The sequence below is a fragment of the Melanaphis sacchari genome, unplaced genomic scaffold (genome assembly GCF_002803265.2).
Source record: "Melanaphis sacchari strain LSU unplaced genomic scaffold, SCAv2.0 Contig74_pilon_pilon, whole genome shotgun sequence".
NCBI lineage: Eukaryota > Metazoa > Arthropoda > Insecta > Hemiptera > Aphididae > Melanaphis > Melanaphis sacchari.
In genome coordinates, this window is record NW_020271531.1 from 2327324 (window position 1) to 2350375 (window position 23052).

Here is a 23052-nt window from a genome sequence, read left to right on the forward strand (position 1 = left end):
AAAACATTGGTGGACGGTGGTTTATGGGGTTTCTCTCATACCCGGAATTTATTGAAATTCAACTAAAAATATAATTAAATTCTTTAAAAATATTGTTAAGCTTCACAGTAGTAATCGATTTACACTGATTTAACTTAAAGTTAAGTTTTCAGACATTTCAACAAAAAAAGTTTTGGAACTATCAATTTATTTATAATTTCATTGAAAACAACATAAACTTTAGTAAAGATTGCTCAAGAAATAAATGTCAAGCTTATTAAATTAGATTACATTCTTATAATACACTTTAAACATTAGACACCACATATACTGATAAAGTGATAACTATCTGAACACGTTTTCCACAAAAACTTTAAAATAATATTTTGTATAGATATTATTTGCATAAGTCATTTTAATAAATGTTTATGTCAAACACTTTCATAGTTTTAAAATAATGTCATAACAATAAATATACAACATTTTATTTACTAACGATAACATTTTTTTTTTTAACTTTCGAAACCCTTTCAAATTTTTCTATACCTACATGAGCTTATTCATTATTGGTCATGCAGAGTCAAGCCTTCAAGATTATATTAAATAATTATGACAATCTACTTTGTACGATTAAAGAAATTTATAATAAAAATAACATAATAATAATATTTAATAAGTTCATTAACATTACCATTAAAACTTTTCATGAAACCTGGACTTATTACAAACTTTCAATCTTCACACGCCTATTGCTTCTAGTTGTATTAAAAGAATTTATTTTCAAAGTGTTCAGTGTTCAAATTATTGAGTTTGAGTAATAACTAATAAGCAATTGACACAATACTAATTAGTAATTAAAATAAGTGATAATTAATAATGTATAACACAATAATTTATTAAATGTGTATTAACAGGTTTATTTATAAATAATATTTATTGTATATCGGATAATTTTATTAAATATGATCTTTATAGGTCATAAAAATAAAAATTATTTAACTATAAATTAATACAATTTTTATGCAATAAGTATAGTTGTTACGACAGTCAGATAAAATAAATATATTTTAAAGAGAAATACTAGGTGATAGGAATTAAAATTAATCAAATTTTTAATTAGAAAATGTATTTTAAATTACAGGATTGAAAAAAAAATTACTGTTATCTTATCTCATAGCATTAAGGAACGAAATTCAGCACAGTGAAAATTAAAGTCTAGTTTATTTTTTAGTTGGTTTTTGTTTCTTTTTTTGTCCGTTTTCAACTGGAATACCTTTTGATATAGATAATTTAGATTTCAATTGTATCAGTAAATCAATTTCAGGCTGTAGTTCACTTTTTTCAACTTTTGCTTCCTTTAGTTTTCGTACTTTGTCGCCCTGTCAATAAATTATTCAAATTTAGTAAATATAATAATAAAAAAGATTATCTATTTAGTATTTAATAATATGCAGGTTAGTCAATTTTATAGTAAACCAATTGTTTTTAATTTAAATTAAATACAGTTCAATAATAAATTAAGTTTTACTAATTGAATTTTATATTAACAGCTAGTATTTATCATATTATTTCAAATATTGTTTAACTACACTACCACATAAATGAAGATTAAAAATACAAAGAAGAAAACCACTAAGTTAAAATATTTTATAATTAACTGTTAAGAATAATATAACTGACTGAGTTTGTCCACAATATTCAATGTATGGTTGCGCACATTGTGAAAAATAGATATATCACAAATATATACAACTGGATAGAATTACTCTGTAGATTGAGAGGCTTAATCGTGCAAAAACACAGCTTAAACTTAAACACAATAAGGGAAATTGCTTTGTACAATTTAAAAAATTATGTCCTGGAAACAAGTTCCATCTACTTGCATACATTATATCATACCAATAGTTCCGTCTAAAGTTGTATAATATATATTGAGTACTGAACAGTTAGCAATGAAACAATGTATCAATCATTACTTAGTATTAGAGAGATAATGTTAGTCTATGCTCTAGATGCCAACTAAACTAAGAAGACATTGAAATTACTAAATGAAATATTTTCTTTTATATACATATATCATACATACCACTTACATAAAAAAAGTTTTATAAATATCATGCAACAATATGATATAATGAAAACTAACATGCATGATTAACTTTTCAAATTATTAACATCGACAATAAGTTTGTAATTATAATACATATTATAGTTAATGTACACTATACTAACTTTAAATTTAGGTAGATTTGATGGAATAAAACATATTGTTGATAAATAATCTCAAATTACTATACAATATTGCCATTACCTGTTTGGAAATTTCTTCTTCTAAATCTTCAATAGATATTGGATTGGAAGCTAATTTCATTTGTTCTAAACTTTTCTTCATCTCCAATAGTGTTTTGACATACGGTTCCCATTCACCTTTTTGAGCTCCACTTTGCTTTAATTGTCGCACTGTATCTCCCTAACATTAAATGAAGATAATAAAAATTATAAAATATTTCTTCTTTTTTTCTTCATGGTTTAAAAAACAATTTTAAACATAAAACTTTTATTAAAATAAGTTTACTTACTTGTTTAGAAATAGCTTCTTCCATTTGTTCTACAGTTGTAATTTGTTTAAGATCCAACCCAGAAGCCACTGCTAATTCTTTTTCCTGTGATTTCTGTTTCCCAGCAAAGCGACTTTTTAATTGATTTACGACTGATGGATCAATTTTTTCAAATAATGGAGCTGGCTATGATTTAAATAAAAATAAATTAGTGTTCATTGTTTATAAGCATAAAACTGTTGAATAATACTTTTCCAATTTTATGTCCTGGTGGCAAGAAAACTGATACAAAGTTATTTAATAAAAACGTAGAGATATCAATGTTCAACTGTTTTCCAATTACATCAACAGTTTGTGGCATATAAGGTTGTAACATAACGGCTAGTAAACACACTAAATTACAACTTAGTCCAATGACTGTACCAGCTCTGATTCTAAAAAATTATACTATAATATTAGTCGAGTAAAATAAATACTATTTTAAATTTTGTTATTACTTTTCTTCATTTGATCCTTTTATTAACACCCATGGTTTTTGGAACTGCATGTATTGATTACCATGACGAGAAATTGAAAGTATGAGTCGTAAACCATCTCTAAGTTTTGCTTTATCCAACATATTTATGTATTCTTTGAGGTCACGTGTTACTAATGCTAATAAAGTGAGTTCATCATGTCCTAATTGAATTTCAGGAACAACACAATCAAAAAACTTTTCTAAGAATGATAAAGCTCTGAAATATTTGTTATTTACAAATTAGTATTCAATAATTATTTAAAACTAAATACTGCTTTTCTAAACAATATAAATAAATAAGTATACAAAAATGTATACTTAAATTACCTATTACAAAAGTTTCCTAAATTGTTCAACAATTCAGAATTGTTTTTAGTAGCTAAATCGGCCCAGCTAAATGAACTATCTTGAGATTCAGGACGGACAAACAATAAGTAAAATCTAAAAACATCAGCAGGCAACCCTGTATCTTGAGCATCATTTCCAAATACTCCAATACCACGGGACTTAGAAAATTTACCATCTTCATAGTTCAAATATTCTAAAATAATAATAAATATATATAAATATTGGTTAGGCTCAACATCTTTACAACCACAAACCTGTTGCCATTATATGATTGACCATTGTATAATTTTGTTCAGTAGAAAAAAGGCATACTGGAAACATAACGGAATGAAAAGGCACATTATCTTTAGCCATGAATTGATAATATGTTATTTTAGTATCGTCTTCTGGTTGCCACCATTTACGCCATTCTGATGTATAAGCAGCACTCATACTCATGTAGCCAATTGGTGCATCAAACCAAACATAAAATACCTATAAACTTAGTTATTAGAGATATTTTGCTAATAATTTAAAAATATTTAAAGATTGAAATTAACTGCATACTTTTGACTTGAAATCTTCAAGTGGAACCGGAATTCCCCATTTTAAATCTCTTGTGATACATCTCTCCTTCAAACCATCTTTCAACCAAGACTTAGTTATCACTTTGGCATTATAAGACCAATCATCGCCAGATTTATCTACCCAATCGTTGAGTTTAGCTTCAACTTTGGGTAAATTCAAAAAAAGTTGCTGAGAACTACGTATAACTGGTGTTTTTTGACAAACCTTGCATCTAGGTTTTAAAAGTTCAGTAGCATTTATTAAATGACCACAACCATCACACTGATCACCTCTAGCGTCCTCGTACTTACATAGAGGACATGTTCCTTCAACAAATCGATCAGCTAAAAATCTGAAACAAAATAATTAGTAATATTAAAATAATGGTATCAAGATTAAAAAATGTATTTTAATAAATTACATACCTATCACAATTTTCACATAAAAGTTGTTCCATAGATGCAGTAGTAGTATAGCCATTATTGTGTACTTTCTTGAATATTTCTTGAACAATTCTAAATGAAATACAAATCAATATTTAATGTATATTGTATTCAAATTTAGAATTATATAGATATAATTTTTACTCAGTTTGTTTCGATGATGTAGTTCTACCAAAATGATCAAAACTAATATTGAACCACTTATATATTTCACTATGAATATTGAAATACTTGTCACAGATTTGTTGCGGTGTTAACTTTTCTTCTAAGGCCTTTGTTTCAGTTGCAGTACCATATTCATCAGTACCACTAATATATAATGTATTCCAACCACGTAATCTACAATACCTATTGAATAAAAGAAAATACCATAATTAATTTGATTTAATGGTAAATAACTAAATAAGAATTCAATATTATTACATTTTGACTACTGAGAATAATATTCAGTATACTTAATTTAATAGTATTAAATATACAGTTTATGTATAATGAAACTTGCCATATTAAAATAAAAATAAATTAAATTGTAAAATACTTCAGTAAACAACACATATGTATATCAATATAAATATATAATAAATTAATAATCAATGACCAATATTTAGACAGATCATATTTTAAAAAAATTACCTCGCAAAAACATCGGCAGATAAAACACAACCAATTATATTGCCAAGATGTGGAACATTGTTGACATATGGTAATGCTGAAGTCACAAGAACATTTTTTTCGTCTTTAACAGGTAATCTATAGTATAAATATGAAAATATAAAAACATAAATAAATGAAATAATGCACATTTATAACCTATAACATTACAATATGAAATTATTTTAACAAAAATTAATAGATATTGACTACCTATTTAGTATAAAAGTAATGATAAAAATAAAATATTTTGTAAAATATTGTAGATGTAATAAACATTGAGTCAAGTAAAAAAAATATTTTTTTATACTTTAAACAAATTTTAATCTATTTTTGTTATATCAATTAGGTATACATTTAATCAAACAGATAGATGCACATTAAGCAAAACTTATTTTTACCAAGAAAAAACTTAACTATGTATTACATAGCTTAACATATTTAATAATAATTGTACTAATAATACTCATTTGAAAATTATAGATATTTATTATGTTTTGTTTTTAACCTGTTAAACACTACAGAATAATGAAGTAATAGTCAGCGAATCGTTTTTAAATACTGTGCAATAGCGTGGTTTAAACGATTTTAAACATTCAAACCTATTAGTAAAAATTAAAGTGTAAAGCAATTAATGACGATTAAACTTACACTGGTCGGCATTCAACTTTATTGGTATCTTTTAGACAAGACTTGGATATCCACGAATTCTTCGCGTTCAATAACTCGAATTCGCTTATTTCAAAGGCTGCTTGCGACATTTTTGCAACTTTCGACACTTTAAGTATACCTTAATAATCAAACGACCACAACCGTAGTCTCACGCTGACAGGTCGATTGACGCTGTTCGACTTAGCAGTTTGCTCTACTTTGCAGACTAGCAGACTGCAATTTTAAAGAATTATAGGTTATCACTTATCAGCACACGTAAACACCATAGATAACGGGGTTCTGTGATAATCACGATAATATACGATAGGTATTTATTAGGTATCATAATTTACCATCGCTGTTTGCCGCCAAATCACAAATCCATCAACGGAATTGAACATTTAATTTTAAAATTTTAAACTGTGACCGAATCCGGAATCATAGGTCTATGTCCTGTAATCTTGATTGGTGACTGGGAATTTTCGTTGAATCATATTATTATAATAATCGTGTTGACAATATCTCAAGATTTTATTACCATACAATCGGAAACTACCAAAAACAGAATAAATCGTGATGTTTGAGACATATATATTCACTTAATTATTTAATTTTATACAAGTAGTCGTCTCTTTGCCAATTAATTATTCATCAACTTGTGAACATAATTTTTCGTGGGCTACATACAATCAAACGTAAGCTATAAAACAGTTTAAATATTTTTATTTTATTTTTAAGCCAAATAAATTAAAATAAGGCGAAATGTCTAAATTAAAATTATTAATTAAACACGTTCCTTCACTTATAGAAAACTGAGAATTAGGAAATTACTCTTAAGAACATCAAATAACACGAACTGCATGTTTAATGATTAGTTTGTTGCAAACATAAAAATAACATATTTTAAGTCTTAATCATAATAATCATCGATAAAAAAACCGTATAGGTACCAAACGTGACTAGGTACCTACGTCATTATTTTTGTTTTTGGAACAAGCTACTTTATACAATAGTCAATAACCCAAGTTCGGCAAGTTTCCACCCCCAGTTCAAAACACTGAATACTTTTCAAGACAACACCTACTGAATAATACATTACACAGCCATGTGGGTAGCTATTTTATATTTTTTATTTCTACGCAAGTACAACCACACCAAATGAAGATATTTATTGTTCCAGAATAACGACTTGCGTCTTTTTAACAGTCATAAATTATAACTACGACAATAATAATTAGCTCATCTGCAGCCCATTGAATTACTGTTGATTAAAATTTTATATTTTAAATATTTCGTATGGTTATGGTTCACGATGTTCTAGGTAAATGGTGGGAGAATGGCGAGACGTGGCGCGCGAACACGCCCACAACTACGGAAAAATAAATTGCAGTAGAAACTAGGCCTAGGCCTATTTAAACATTTTAACAGGCATTAGAAATTATTGTACGTTCGTACTCGGCATTAATATTGTTATATGGCACGCAAACGTCAGTATTCAGCAGCGGTATTTTATTTTTTTATTGTCATGAACGACATGAACTCATGATTAATATTTACTTTTTTCGATCTCAGATATTAAGATCAATTCGTCGCAAGACATTTAAAAGTAGACTTGCTTTTGAATCACACAGCTTGTACGTTCCACAGCCACAGTCTACGATTAGTTACTGTAACTGAAATATTACAATACATGTCTATCATACAAATAATACAGATAACGTTAAATAGGCACCAATACTAAAGTTTGGAAATAGGAAAGAAATAAAACAATTAATTTTATTGGGTTTTAATTTTATTATGGCTTTTGTACAAAAATTAAAATAACATTACAACAATAGTAGTTACCATAAAAATAAAATAATAAAATCACAAAAAATTATAATGGAAGTATAATGCATTTATTATTCTACAGACTCACAAGTAGAAACTAAGTTTTTTTGTAAAAAATCTATTATAAATGTATGACATTTTTTTTTTTTAATAATTCATCAGTATATATTTTTACACAATAAATTAGCGTGCCACTAACACAATCAATAAATTTTGACATATATAACATTTTGTTTATAATTTACTTAAACTACAAACCGTAAAAAACGAAATAACATTTATTTCTTGACTAAATCTTAATTTAATAATAAAACAATACATAGTTTTGGAGAGAAAAATATTATTTTGAAAAAAACTATCGACAAAATATCTCCAAACATAATGATAATGTAGTTACTCATTTTTTTTATTTTAATTTATCATAGGTTCACATGAATTGTTTTATTACATTGTTCTGTAAATTATTTTTCATAGAGTAAACGGAAATAAAAATTAGTTGAACTAATATATTACAATTATCACAATATTTTTTAACAAAATCACTGAAGAAAATAGTGGCACAATATATTTAAACAAAACATGTATGCATTATAAAGGTATAATAATATATTTTAAATTATTTATGTGACTAAATAAATAAGTTAAGCCACATATTATTACAAAGGATGAAATATAATTAAATAAAAAAAATTTAACTAATGCAATAATACTTGTTGATAGCCTGATATTAACAGAAACACACTATATATGACAACAAATGAGTTTAAACTTAAAAAAGTATTATAAACAAAACAGATTAATAGAAATGAATTAATAGAAATCAGTACTTTAGTTATTTAAAAATAGATTTTCAAGAACTATACTAAAAAAAAAAGTTTATAATAGTATCTTAACAAGTCAATAGTAATAATACAACCAATAGCAATATATTAAAAAACAAACTTGTACAGTTACAAAATTTTATTTTACAACTGGATAAAAATAATTATATATTTTTGGTTAATAGACAATCCCTTAATTTATTATTATTAAGAGATGTGATGGTTTGACAAAAGGTTAAAATTGTAGTTTAGATACAATAATTAACTTTACACTAGTTAGTGATTAAAAAATATCAAATATTAAAATGTAAAACATTGTTATGTGGTTGAGTTTGAAAAGGCGATAGTTAATAATGACTAAAGTACTAATGTTTTTTTGAGCATCCCAATGTTAGGTAAAAGAAGCAACTTGAATATCACATACAAGTTTCTAAAACTTCTAATGGAATACCTTTATAGGATTTTTATTATTTTGTTCGTTAATAAATATTATTAATAGTTAATTTATGAAGTTGTTTTAGGCGATGTTGGAGAAGACTGTTGAGCACGTTCAATGTATAAGTTCAACAGCTTGAGCTTGGCGCCATTCAAACTTGATATATGAGGTGCAAATTCCTGTTCGCCAAATACTTTATGTAATGAAACCATGCAAAAAACAGCTGATTTTCGAACCGCACTATCAGGATTATCATAGCCTTGTAGTAAACCAGGCATTATCTCCTTCATTTGAAGAGCTACTGGAGGACTACCATACATATCAACCAGTTTAGTCATCATCTTGATTGCCATCAAATTAACAGGAAATTCTTTTGCCGATATCAATGGTGTTATTACTCTAACCACTGTTTCTGGTTGTAAAGAGATACTTAAGGCAAATGAACATTCTTCAGCAACTTTTACAACAGGTTTACAGGGATCACAACACATGTTTAGTACTTTTAATATAATTAATTCAGTGAAATTGTAAAAACAAGTAACCATTTCTGGCTTTTGAACAAGATACGTTATCAAAATAATAGCTTGTTCTCGTACAATTGGTTCATTGTCCATTAATAATTTCAAAACAACTTTAATAATTTTTTTGAAATTTTTAACAAGAAGATCAGAAGGGCCATCTCTAATTAATTCTTTTAAACGGTTTAAATTTGATTGTTTATAATCCAGTTGAAGATTCTCTTTATCTAAATCATCTAATATTTTGATAATTCCATCTGTGTTTGTAGTATGACCATTTTTATAACCATTTAAATTATGATTATCAGTTTCAGTACGCACTGACATTTGACTTATTCCAGAGTCATAAGAAGCAGCATCTCTCTCTCCTGTATAATGACATTCTAAACTGTACTTTTGTATTTCAGCAGTGGTTTGTTTTAATGACTTGTAAATTTCTTCTGAATTGAAAGCATCAGTGTTGTCTTGTTGTAAAGGTGGTGAAGCAAGACTAGTTGGGGATTGTCGATTATGATATTTTGGAGACATTAATTGATCAACACTACTTCTTCTCACTCTGTTTTTAATGAGTCCAGAAACTGCTTCTTGATACTCTTCTGGTAACTGGGATAATCTTAATGTGATTTGAGATGCATTTAAACTGTACAATGCAAGAATAGATTCTTGAGCAGCACGTCTTAATTCAGGTCCTTGTTTTATATTATTACCCATAGTCCATCCAATCATTTTTGTTAAAGCTAGAGTAGCATAATCTTTTTTACCATCTGCCGCAGAAGGAAATGCTGATCCTGGATCTGTTGTAACAGCTAATTTTGATATATAACTCATAGCAAATATTTTCATTTTGGCATTAGGAGTTTGTGTAGGATCTGTGAGAAATTTAAACACTGCAGTTAGCTGAGAATCACAAGGAAAAGATAATCTTACAATTTCCATTGTTTTTAATATTTTTGAATGAACAGAACCAAGTATATCAGAACCTCCTTTATTGAATAACTTGGCTAAAAGTATATACAACCAGTGCTCTAAATACTGACTATGGGTAACAATTAATTCATTTAGAGCATCCAAAAACAGACTTATAACTTTTGTTTGAGAATCCATAAACATTTTAGTAAATATATCTGTTAGCCTCTTTAATAACACTTCACTTAAAATATTTCCTTGTTGCAAATATCTTTGTAAGCTTACTAAGCCTTCCTTGCGATTATTCCAGTTTGAACTTTCACAGTTCAATATTATATCATCTATATCTAAACTAGAGTTCTCCCAAATGTCTTTATGTAAGCGATGTTGTGATCCATTCCAATAAAATGAATCTGAAGGCCGCCGATGAGAATCAATTGAGCGCTCAGAACAAATGCTAGATGTCTCACTTTCATCGCTATGATCATCTAATGATCTTCCTAATATTTTTCTTGGTGATTTATGACCAGTAGTACTTCCAAGAGCATCAGCCAGGGCAGATTCTGCTTCTCGACTTTGCATTAATATTTTCTGAGCCATTATCGGTCTAGACGTAGGCAAAATAGGTGGCCTTCTATTACTTGTGTGTGATCCAAGGGAACTATACCTATTAGGACTAGCTTCTCTACTAGTATCTTGAGATCTGGGTATACCAGAACTGCCTCTTCGTGATTTTGGTTGGCCAAAAGTAAATCTTGAAGATGGTGATCCTGAACGACTAGTTGGTTGAGATATTGATACTCTTCCTCTTGATCTCCCAATTCTTTCAGATTGATGCATATCTTCATTAGGTTTTTTGGTAACAGATTGAGGGGACACCATGGGATTAACTTTTTGTCTAGCAAGTGCTGCATATTGAGCACGAGCTTTTGCCCTTTGTGCAGCTTGTAAATCTATGGCACTGCTTGATCTCATTGAAATGTTACTTTGTGGAGTAACTGGACGACGAGAAGGTAATCTTGTACTTTCAGCCATTACAGATTTTGGTAAACATGAATTTGATCCGGTATTTGTTAATAATACTTTACGATATGCTGGTTCTAGTTTATTTAATAATATTTCCCCTTGTTCAGGAAAATGTTCACAAAATCCCCAGTAAGATTTTCGTGACAACACTCGAGCGTCTGAATCAGCATCTGCTATACCTTTTTTAATGGAATCCTGAAGAATTGTGATGTGTCTTTCTAATGCTTGAGTTGGCCATGTACGTAAAATTTGATCAAAGAATTCACAACATGCACGACGAATATCTTTTGACTTAGATCCTAGACTATTTGCAAGAATAGGTATAATACGAGGAGCATGAGTATGTTCTAATATAAATCTTATAGCGATTAATCCAGATGAAGCAGTTACTTTTGCTGAATTTGGTATAAGATCAATTAAATTGCTAAAAATTGATTCAGCAAAGTGATTGAATTTATTACCCAAACGTTGAGATAAAAATGCTATAGTAATACATGTTTCTCTAACAACCTGAGATCTCAAGTCTTTGACAGACGTTTGAAAGGAATGTTCTAAATACCTCAAATTATTGAAAAACTCTTCATATTTTGTTGAACCAGTTAATACAAGTGATCTAATTTTTTTTAATGATTCAACTCGTTTATTCCATTGTTCATTACCATCTTGGATAGACTCATGTAATTTTTTCATAGTATCGTCTAAATCTCGTACACTAAAAATCTGTACTGTAGGAACATCTTCAAAGGATCGAATAAAAGTATCTTCATCAACAGCACCAGCATGAGAAGAGGTAGAAGACGCTGAATTGGGTTTTTTTACAGAACCAGTTCGTTGTAAAGGTGTTGCAGAATTTGGAGGAAAAAACGAACCAGGTCTTTTAACACTACCAGGAATGCGTCTAGGTGCTGACATACAAGCACGATCAGTCTCATCATCATCAGCTAAGCTAAGTCCAACAAAAGCAGTTGGCAATAAATCTCCAGCTGCTTTAGCATCATCAAATTTATTCATCAGATCGGTCATTTTACCTTGTGGAATTGTATATTTTTTTTGTATATCAACACGTAATTTTTCTCCAACATGTTTATACAAATCAACAAGTGTTTCAAATGCTTTATGCCTTACTTGAACATTAGGATCACTTAAAAGTTTTACAATCATGGGTACAATTTTTGATATAGTGATACAATTGGCACCAAATTCTTCAACAGTTGATAATAATAACTTCATAGCTCCTTCTTTTACATTACTATTTTTATGATAGAATGCATTAGCTGATATTTTATCAAATAATGCCTGAGGGCTAATTGTATCACATTCCATTAATTTCATAATAAGAAAAAGTGCTTTGACTTTAATTGAATCCTTACTATCACCAAGACGGTCGACAGCTAGTGGTAATACAGTAGAAATATATGGTCTAAAATCCGTTCTCATTCTAGTTATCAACTGTGTTATTATTTCAATTCCATATTGAGTAACTTTGGGATTGCTATTTGATAACCATTGAACAACCCCATCAATAAACATTCCAATATCAGAACATTCAACAGAATTACTAGGTTCTTCTAAATAAGTAAATAATTTACCACCAACAGTTACTTTCATTCTTATATCAGAAGTTGATAACAGAGGTAAAAAACCATCTAAATCGTGGGGTGACCCAGCAGCCATTTTCTTAGATGATAAATTTGTCTGAGGTTGTATGGTAAATTGTTGTTAAGTGCTATACTTCTTTGTTATGCAACTCATCTATATGATTAATGTCCTGTAACAAAATAATGCATTACTTATTATTTAAATGCAGATTTAAATATAAATTACATTTTTCTTTTAAGATATCTAAAACATTGATGCCAAGAAGAAAATTTGTTTTTTGACAGCAGAGAATTTATAAATGAAACTTTTAGGTATTTTATATTTTTTTATAACTTTTGAAACATTTTATAAAAATGAATATAGTTAAATAAAGATTAGCTTAAATCAACAAACTTGAAAAAAAAAAATGTTATATTTTTAAATATATTATGTATAAGCCAGACAAATAAAAATGTTATCATATGCAGCAAATAATTGTTATATATTGTGTTTTACTATTTTTTAAATTTTTGAAATGACGACATACGTTTTTTTTTATCTCATATCCAAAATTAGAACATTTTATATATAAGCAAAGCAGTGTAAATAGAAGTACTTAGAAAAATATTAAGTCTATTATTTTGTACATCTAAACTTCAAATACAGTTATACTTAAGTAAACTAATAGGTACTAATTAAAAATATATTTGTTCAAAATTCATTAAAATACTACAAAAAATAATAGTTTTTGTAATTATGAGTGATTTAGTTACAAAAATTATCTTGTACAGTTGTACCCATACATAAATAATACAGTTTTTTATTTACGACTTACATTCTATAATCAGATTTTTAAGCCAGTATCACTAGCATACTAAATTATATTTCTATTAACTATTTTTTTATTTTTTAGAATATTTAAACAGTTTAATTAGTAAGTAATTATTTAAAATAAGTTTAATAAATTTCCAGGCGTTTTACCAATTTTTAAACATTTTGAAATACAACTTATGCGATGTTAATGACTAATATTAACTTAACAAGCATACTAATTACTAATTAGGTATATCACCTTCTTAGTTAATAATTACTTGTTATAATAGTTGAAATTAAAATAAATACCTACAATTGTAGGTATGTAATGTGAATTTTTAAAATAAACTTATTTAATAATATTGTATATCATTTTTAGATTTTGAACGGAGTGATGAATGTATTGATTTTACAATGATGTGTTTTTTTTTTTTTTTGTCTGTGTACAGCATAAGTAGTCGAAATAATGCTTCAATTTCAAATTTCGGGGGTGGTTTCCGATGGCAAAGTGAATATCCTTGGTGCATTATAGAGGTAAAAAGTAAACATTTTCTAATAGTTTTCAAAAAAATCGAAAAAAACAAAAAAAAAAAAATTACGGAAAAACGGGAATTTTTACGCAAAACCAGTTTTCGACCAAATTGATTTTTTTCATATAGTTGTAATTCAAAAACTAATCACTGTAAATACTTGAAATTTTCACTAAGTGTTTATGTTAGTGTTATCTATATACAGTTTAATTTTCAAAAAATTTTGACTTTTTTTGAGTTATTTATAGACCACTGAAATTATCGATTTTTATGAGAATTTTTTTTTGAAGTGTCGATAAAAAAATGTTTGATGACCAAAAAATTTTGAAAATTTAATACAAGGTTCCTTATGAGTTGTTCTTATTGTAGCTAAAAAAATTAAAAATCGTTAGTCACAATTTTTTTTATAAACGTTTATGGTTAAAATATTTACGAAATCTATCGAAAACGCGAAAATTTGTAAGTAATTTTGAAGTTGAAAAATCATAAAATTATTTGTGTTTATAACTAAGGATTAAAAATACTACACTATATTTTCTTTAAGTTTTCCTTTAAGTAGCTATAGTAAAAACTCGAAGCATCATTATAGGAAAAATTTTAAGTGCGTTTGAATTTTAAATTTTTACGAAATAGCGTAAAGATAACGATTTTACGATAACAGTTATAAATATTTGTTAAAATTCAAAAAGTATAAGTCGTAGATACTTGAAAATTTTACCAATTATTTAATTTGGCATTTTTTTTACATGATTTAATTTTCAAAATATTTTGACTTTTTTTAGCCCTATCAAAATACTTGAAAATTTAATACAAAGTTTCTCATAAGTTATTCTTATAATGATAAAAAATTGTTAAGAATACATAGGCACAATTTTTTTTTATTAGCATTTAAGTTCAAATATTGACAAAAATTCGTCAAAACCATGAATATTTGCAAACTATTTTGTAAGTATAATTCATAAAAATTAATAGTTAATTGATTAACCATGACTTTTGCAAATGCATCCTAATTGAAAAATAAAATATTTGTTTCAAAATAGAATTTTTGACAATATTTAAATATAATATATCCTAGACTGACAAATCATCTCCGTTCAGAATCGTTTTTCATATACAATGATACTTATAATTTCATTCAAATTTAACCTACCCTAGTCCGAGGTTCACGTCACCCCCTAATGTACAGCAGAGCGGTACCCACTTGCCCCCTTTTTAACACTAACCTTATAAGGGTGTCACAAAAATAATGTCAGATTTAAAACTGTTATAGATCAAATTTATTTAAGTAAAAAAAACTAACAAAAAAAAACATATCATTCTTTTCAGATAGATTAAGATTTAAACATGAAAAATAATATCGGGCATATGCCCCCCCACCAATATGTGATCGGGTGATGAAGAATTTCATGGATCAAGTGATCACGTATAGGACTAGTAGGGGAGGGCGCCATATGCCCGATATTATTTTTCATGTTTAAATTTCAACCTCTTCTAAAAAGAACGATATATTTTTTTTGTTATTTTCGCTTAAATAAATTTGATTTATAGCAGATTTAAATCCAGTGTTATTTTTGAGACACCTATAATAGAAAGGTACTTATATTAATATAATAAGCATGGAATTTATAATTATATTAATTATTGTATTCACTGAGAGTATTTACTTCATCAATTTTAGTGTAAATAATTATAAAAAACATAAACTACTATGTTAATACTGAACTACACATTTTTTGTATAATATAAATTGCAAGTATAAGCCCTGTAAATTAAATTATTATTAATCTTTGAGAACAATATATTAACATTTATTTAATTTAGGTAATGATAGTTACCAATTAAATATACTTTGTGTAAAAGTTTATGCTTATAATGAAATTATTGGACAACTAGCAGATAAGTCACTAAAGTTAATTATTTACATATGCTTATATTATATAAAAATTATTAACATAATATATTACACATAGGTACCTAATATAATATATTAATTTAAATTAAATTATATTTAATTAGAGATATTGGAAATAGAAATTTCATATCAGATTGTCGCAGTTGTTATCACGACAATTACTAAGTCTCTTTCTAAATCCACAAAAGTGCAATTAGCTAGCAGTTTGGCCAAGACCAGTCTTACAGATGCCAAGGTTCTAAGTCAATTATTTATTGATAATTAAAAAGTTATTTAGTAAATTTTTATAAAAATATATTAGATTTTATAAGATTGTTTAAAAGATAAAATAAACATATCAAAATGTGGGATTAAAATTCAGATACAGGAGAAGAAGTGGCCAAAATAAAAATTAGAAAATAAAAACTGGAAAACGCTAATTCAGGTTTTTGGCAAAAACATTTGGGTGTTTGATAATGTATTGGATATATAATATGCTATAGCCTGTATGCAGAGAAGCTATATAATTGAAAAAAATCTTCAGAGAGGAACTAAAAAACGAAATCTTATTATAAAAATCTTGGTCTAAAGTTTTGAGATAAAAAAACAAAAAAAAGTGCTTCAATAATGATGCAAAACATTTTGTTTTTAAGAATGTTGGTATTTAAATAAAATCTTTGAAATAGTGTCAATAAACATCTCAATCGACCTGACTGTCCATATGTCTTTGTATACATATAATATTCTATCTGGCAAGAAAACAACTTGCTGCCCAATGAAAAGTAGTTCTATTATGCATCTCTACTTAGACGCCTGTTATCAAGATTAATTTGATTATAGCAGGTTGTCATTGATGAGCAGAATTGTCACATTCTTTTACTGGACAAAGTATAGATACTTATTGTATTAAAATAGATGTACAAATTGTAAATATGTTTTCTTATTATAGAAAAAAATAAAAATTTTAATATTTAGCAGCTAGGTAATAAGTACCCTGATAAAATAAAAAATGTATAAAATTCAAAACAAAGAATCTTTAAACTATATGTTGGTAAGTACTAAGTTCTTTATACACTTTTAATGGTAATAAATAAATAAATATTATGGGCATACAACAAATGAGTAATGACACTAATATAGTAATTGTTATAGCCTTTAAAATTATTTTGGCCTTGCAAATACACTAGACAACTCCCCTAATTAAGTATTCTTATATTGATAGTTTCATACTTTAAACTTCAGTACCTACAAGTAAATAATAATATATATAAATATTAATCAAAAAATGTATTCAATATGCACCTAGGTAACTTATGACTTTGTAAACTACAAATTATTAAAAAATATTGAGGTATTTATTATTTATTTATGGATATTTAAATTTAAAAAGATAAATTAGGTAATACACATATAAATAATAAGTATTTCAAAAATTAATAGCTCAAATTCTTGAAAAAAAAAAACATTGTTTATTTGTTTTAAATGTATTAAATACCTGGTAGTTAAATCAGCAACACAATTATAGATAAAATTATAGCATTCTTATTATACATTCACTACTTTTAAAATATCAAGCAGGTATTCTAATGGTATAAAAATTATTTTTTGAAGTATATTTGCATAACTATAAATTTAAATTAATTGTTCAATATATTTGTGTCCAATATAATCTATAATGAGTGTCATACACATAACACATATAATTTGTACATAATCTGCATTAGAATATTAAGTAATGATCATATTTTAAAATGTTAAACAAATTTAGGAATGAATAGAATAAAAGTAATATTAAGAACTATGATTATTTTAAAATAGATACGCTAACAACTTGCAATTTTACAAATTAATTCATACTTTATTTCTACTTATTTACAATTATATGAGAGTAGGTAAATTGATAGTTGTGAAATAATTAGACAAGGTACACAAACTACTGGAACTAATGAAAAATGTTTAATGTTTTATTTTTTTCCTAAGTTATTTTTTATAATTAGGTACATACAATTTTACTGGATAAAATATACTATTTCATACGATATTTATCACACAATATATATATATCTGTTATTTATTAAATATTTTAATATAAATTGACAATATTCAAATAGATACCTCAAAAAATCCTCTGAAAATATATTCTTTAAGCCTACAATAGACTTATAGCCATCAGCTGATTTATCACAAATTTGAATTATTTACTTAGACCATCAAAACATTTTTAGCTCGATTGCAAAATACCAACCGGAAATAAAATTTAGTGCCATAATACGAATTTTACGATTAAGAAGTTAAATTTAAATTGGCACACAGTTAAAAAGATACATGAAAACAATAAAGGCAAAAGACTTACCGACCACTTGGGCTCGTCGTAAAATGATAACAGGTTTATCGTCGTGCACATTTGTTCGCGGATACGATTCAACTATATCGCCAAATAAATATTCCAAACACTGGCACTGTAATTTTCTTAAATTATTCGAAAATCACCCGACGAAAACACAATTCACAAAAACCAATACACTTTCGAACGAAAAAAATATCGGTTGAGAAAACAATCATTAAATCATCGCGCCGATTACCGAACTGAAAACTGTAAAGAAGGCAGTAGAACAACAACAGTTCTTTTTTTTTTTTTTTCGTCAAGGACAAAATATGGATGTAGGGTGCGCGTTCAGCTACAACTGCACAAACTTCGAAACGGAAACCTATGCATCGGAAACGTACGTTATAAGCTACATAACCTCAAATGTCAGCGATGTGCAAGTACCGCAAGTGTCCACACTCTAATAGGAAATACTGCATTGTCTATACTCTGCATTACTGCAATAAGTGCAATAGCAGAATAACAATACAAATTATAATAATAGCAAGTAGCAAATATGTAGCAACTTAATATTTTTTTAATAGCAACTATTGAAAAAAAAGCAAGTGGCTATTAGCCCAATCCCTATGTAAAAAATTGTTGGGTGTTAAACGTTGACGCTTTAAGTTTGTTACTTTTTTTTTACTAATTAGTTCTCGTGTAAACTAATTGATCGGTTACTTTATCGTCTATCATTATAATATTATATAATAATTTATTTCTATTTTTGTGCATATTAAATGTTTATATTTTTTCACATTCTAAATAATAATACGTATTTTTCTTTTATCTACGCATATTGATAACCGTGACTGATAACGATATATTATCAGCTATTTTCATAAATTACAGGAAACTGAGGAAACGTTAACTTTTAATTAATCTATTATTATTTATTTGGCGTCTTGACGATATGTTTTATAATGGTACTGTTGGTACTTACTTATTTTCTTAATTCGTCAATCGTAAAATATCTACAAGACAACCAAAACTTGATGCTTATAACATAAAGAATGACAAATAAACTAGATGCACTTTCGATTTAATATTGTATCAGGCTATTAGAATAATCCCTTAAATGAACGTATAGCTTAATTTAAAGTATAAAAAATAAACATCAATAAAATAAAATATGTGAAAATATAGTTAAAATTCTAACACTTCTGTTATATTTTTATCAAAATGGTTAAACGGCACTATTAGTTAGATTGAAATTTATAAAAGTAATACTTTTTACTTATTAGTTATTGCCTACTTAACACTTATAAGTTATAACTAATAATTATTAACGCTTCAAATCCATAATAACATAATATCAATGTATATATCTAAAAATATTAGATGGATTAAAAACACGATTTGGAATTTCGTTTTTATTAGTTATTACTACCTATAAATCCCGTAAAACACGTATAATGTGTAGGTATCGACCCTGAAACTCTACTTGCCATAATATCACGAACCTTAATACTTTAATAGAATAATGACAAAAAGAATAATTTTCATGCGGATATCGTCAATAATCATAAGCATTATTTTTCTTGGCGACGGAGGAACGTATATCATTAAAGTGACAAATTTAAAATAACTAACTAAGGCGTGAATAATTTATTACAATATAATAGTACGAGCTAAAAAATAATATAAAATTGGCAACTTGATGAATTTTAATACTGGTTTGAACTTGGTAAAACAAACACCGCTCTGAAACCAGTAAGTACTCAAATAAAGATTAATAATGATTTAATCCTCCACAAAATATGTCTTAATATTAACTTGGAAAACGATGTACAAATTTAAACGAGTCAACCTCATACAACTAAAAATAAAAGTAAGACAAATTAGGTACTCAACTTTAGAATTTTAGACTTTATCAACTCGGATAATTTTTAAAATCAAACAAATCTCTTTAGTCTTTATAAAAAACTTATCTTATTGTAAGCAATTGTATAATTCGTTCAATAATGGTTTAAAAGTATAACACCCAATTAAGTCGTGCAACCAAAACTTTTGACGTATAAAAATCCTCCAATGCTTTCAATCCTTAAACCTTCGTCTCATCACTAATATTGCACTGTATAATAATTCTAACAATACCAACTCTATAATTTCCTATACTTCAAAGAAATTTTACAGCAATCACGCACAATTTAAATGTTCAGCCTTTACTCTCCCTGTTAATCCTCCAAGTTGCTTCAAGTAAAAATAACCAATAGATAAACTCGATAACTAATTTTCAGTGCCTAAACAAAAAAAAAAATACATCACGCGTAACATTACAGTTTTTAAGTAGTTTCACTAAAATATTGGCTCTTGCTTTAATCACGTCATTTAATCGTGAGAATATAAATGTTTAAACAGATTAAAAATAGTATATTTTATTGACAAAATAAAAAATATAGTTACCTAGACGATTTAATATAATGTACCTTGATTAATAGAACATAATAAAATCAAATATGGTTGAGGGGGTATAACACACAAGAAGTGTATTATAAGTTTTTGAATTTTATATTTTTTTTGATAAAAAAATAAAAATAAAAATATAATACAATAAGTAACTATGTAAATATAAGGTGCTCATAAAATTTGCTATCTATTTTCATATTATGTTAGTCTAATGTGATCTACAAATAAAAGCTTAAAAACTTTTAAACCTTTAAAATACAATTTTTTTATTTAAACATTTTTTTCAATAATGTATTGTTATCATTTAGTGTGTAGGTTATTTATTACTTAAATTTTTAAGAAATGATTCACACAATTTTTCTGTAGGTGTGGTTTTACAACAGATAAGCGTCGAGTGGTGGCTCTTCCTGTAGTTGAGTTTGAAATAAATTATTTACTGTGGCTCCGCTTATCATAATGTATTTATTGTTTACTTGTCTCCCAAGTATTTATCGTTTGAGTTTCGGTGTCAGTCATTGAGTTGATGGAATTTTCTGAATTTTTAATATTATCGTTATGGACAAATTCGTATTTTTAAGTATGGCCGCCTTAAATAAAATGTAATAGGTACATATATGTTAGGTTGTATTTACTTTGTACAACTTAATTTAATAGGATTAGTATTCCTTAAGATATTTCAATCTTAATTTGATTTCTTACTTTAAAAAGACGTCTTTTCAAAAATCATGCATACAACATAAACCTAAAATATTTACTTTTGAATTCGTTATCCATAATTTTTATTGTTTATTTACCTACTTTAATTTCATTGTCTTCATCCAAGCTATCTATACCTATCGACTATATCTTCACCTGGTTCGCAATATCCAAGACGTAATATTCCACAATTATATATCATTTTACATAATTGGATTAAGGATTCATTTATTTGCAAAATTATGATTTATGATAGGACCTCACATTAGTCACATTTTCTCGGATTTTTTGAACTCATTACTTCTTTTTATATTTTATAAATATTGTAGTAGTTGGTTATAGTTGATTACTTGGTCATGATACTTTTGTAATTACCTCGAATTTCGTAACCATAATTACACTTTCTATCTATATCTTTTGACAAAAAAAAAAGTGAGTTAGTTAACCACTCTGCTAATTGCTATACAGTGAATAGAAGATGTCAAGCCGTCGAGCGTAACTCAAAGTAATAGCTGAATTTGAAGTCAATGGTTAATCATTATGTATTATACATAATTTTGTAAGAAATTTTCTGTAATAAATAATTTTTTGAGTTATATAACTAAATAATAAAAAAATGAATGAGGATAAATCGTTATTATCCCTATATCTGATTATCTGATCTGATTACTCATTAAATAAACTTAGAAGGAATATTGTATTAATTTTTTTAACCTTGGATGTTATAATTTAAAACTAAAAACTAATTTTTAATTTTTTATGAATTTCATAATTTATTAAATGTTTACAAAAAATGTATTACGGTTATTTATGTATTTTCAATATGAGGTAAGACATTTATGAGTTAGTGTTAATACAATTTTATTATACTTAAATCAAAAATTTCAAACATCTATATAGCACAAAGAAAGAAAATATTTATATAATTATTTCATGTATAGTAAATGCTTGCAAGTATAATTATTTGGTATTAAATATTGGTTATACATTTTTTTTTTTTAACTCGATTTATGATAAAGAAATTCTCTCATTCAACACCACAAATTGTTTTGTATTTTTAAATTTAACAGAATTTCATGTTTGTAAAGTGATTATCACACGTTTAAGTGTTTTTAAAAAGCATATATACATCATATTCTCATTTTGAATGATATATTTCAATATAAATAACTCAAAGTTGTAACATTCAAATTGATGATAAAAATAATAGTACAAATAACCACTGACCACGGTTAACCTAAATACAGATGACTAAAAAAAGACTGACAGACTAATTTTATTTATATGGAAAAAACTTAAAAACAATATTGAACTACTATAATACAATTTGTTATAACAAAAATATTACAGATTATACTAATCTTGTAAATAGCATATTAAATTCCTAAATAAGGTGCAGTAGGTAGATACTAGATAACATAATATGGTAAGAATATCAAATACAAGAATAATTAATATTATTTATACAGGAACTTATCAAAATATGAAAATAGAAGAAAAGTAACATAATTATGTAACTGTAACTTAAATATTTTGTGTA

General features: G+C 26.7%; 1 protein-coding gene across 1 annotated transcript; it reads right to left on the reverse strand.

The window, feature by feature from the left end:
• Positions 1–951: 951 nt before the first annotated feature.
• On the reverse strand, positions 952–18671 carry LOC112601026 (CLIP-associating protein 1-like). The gene is made up of 14 exons (XM_025348421.1): positions 18396–18671; positions 8854–12998; positions 5694–5832; positions 5025–5141; positions 4536–4739; positions 4374–4463; positions 3949–4300; positions 3657–3876; positions 3382–3595; positions 3035–3271; positions 2788–2971; positions 2559–2723; positions 2291–2449; positions 952–1358 (listed from the first exon to the last, which is right to left on the reverse strand). Exons 2-14 carry the CDS (start codon positions 12902–12904, stop codon positions 1200–1202), a joined length of 6291 nt encoding a protein of 2096 aa, XP_025204206.1. The 5' UTR covers positions 12905–12998; positions 18396–18671; the 3' UTR covers positions 952–1199.
• Between the last annotated feature and the right edge of the window lie 4381 nt (positions 18672–23052).

What these genes read in the sequence shown, in the direction of transcription:
- LOC112601026 (XM_025348421.1), bottom strand. Translation starts at nt 12,904, where the DNA reads ATGGCTGCTGGGTCACCCCACGATTTAGATGGTTTTTTACCTCTGTTA. An exon ending in TTAGGAAACTTTTGTAATAG is followed by an intron (nt 3,272 to 3,381) that starts GTAATTTAAGTA and finishes CAAATATTTCAG; the next exon opens with AGCTTTATCATTCTTAGAAA. An exon ending in AAAGGATCAAATGAAGAAAA is followed by an intron (nt 2,972 to 3,034) that starts GTAATAACAAAA and finishes ATAATTTTTTAG; the next exon opens with AATCAGAGCTGGTACAGTCA.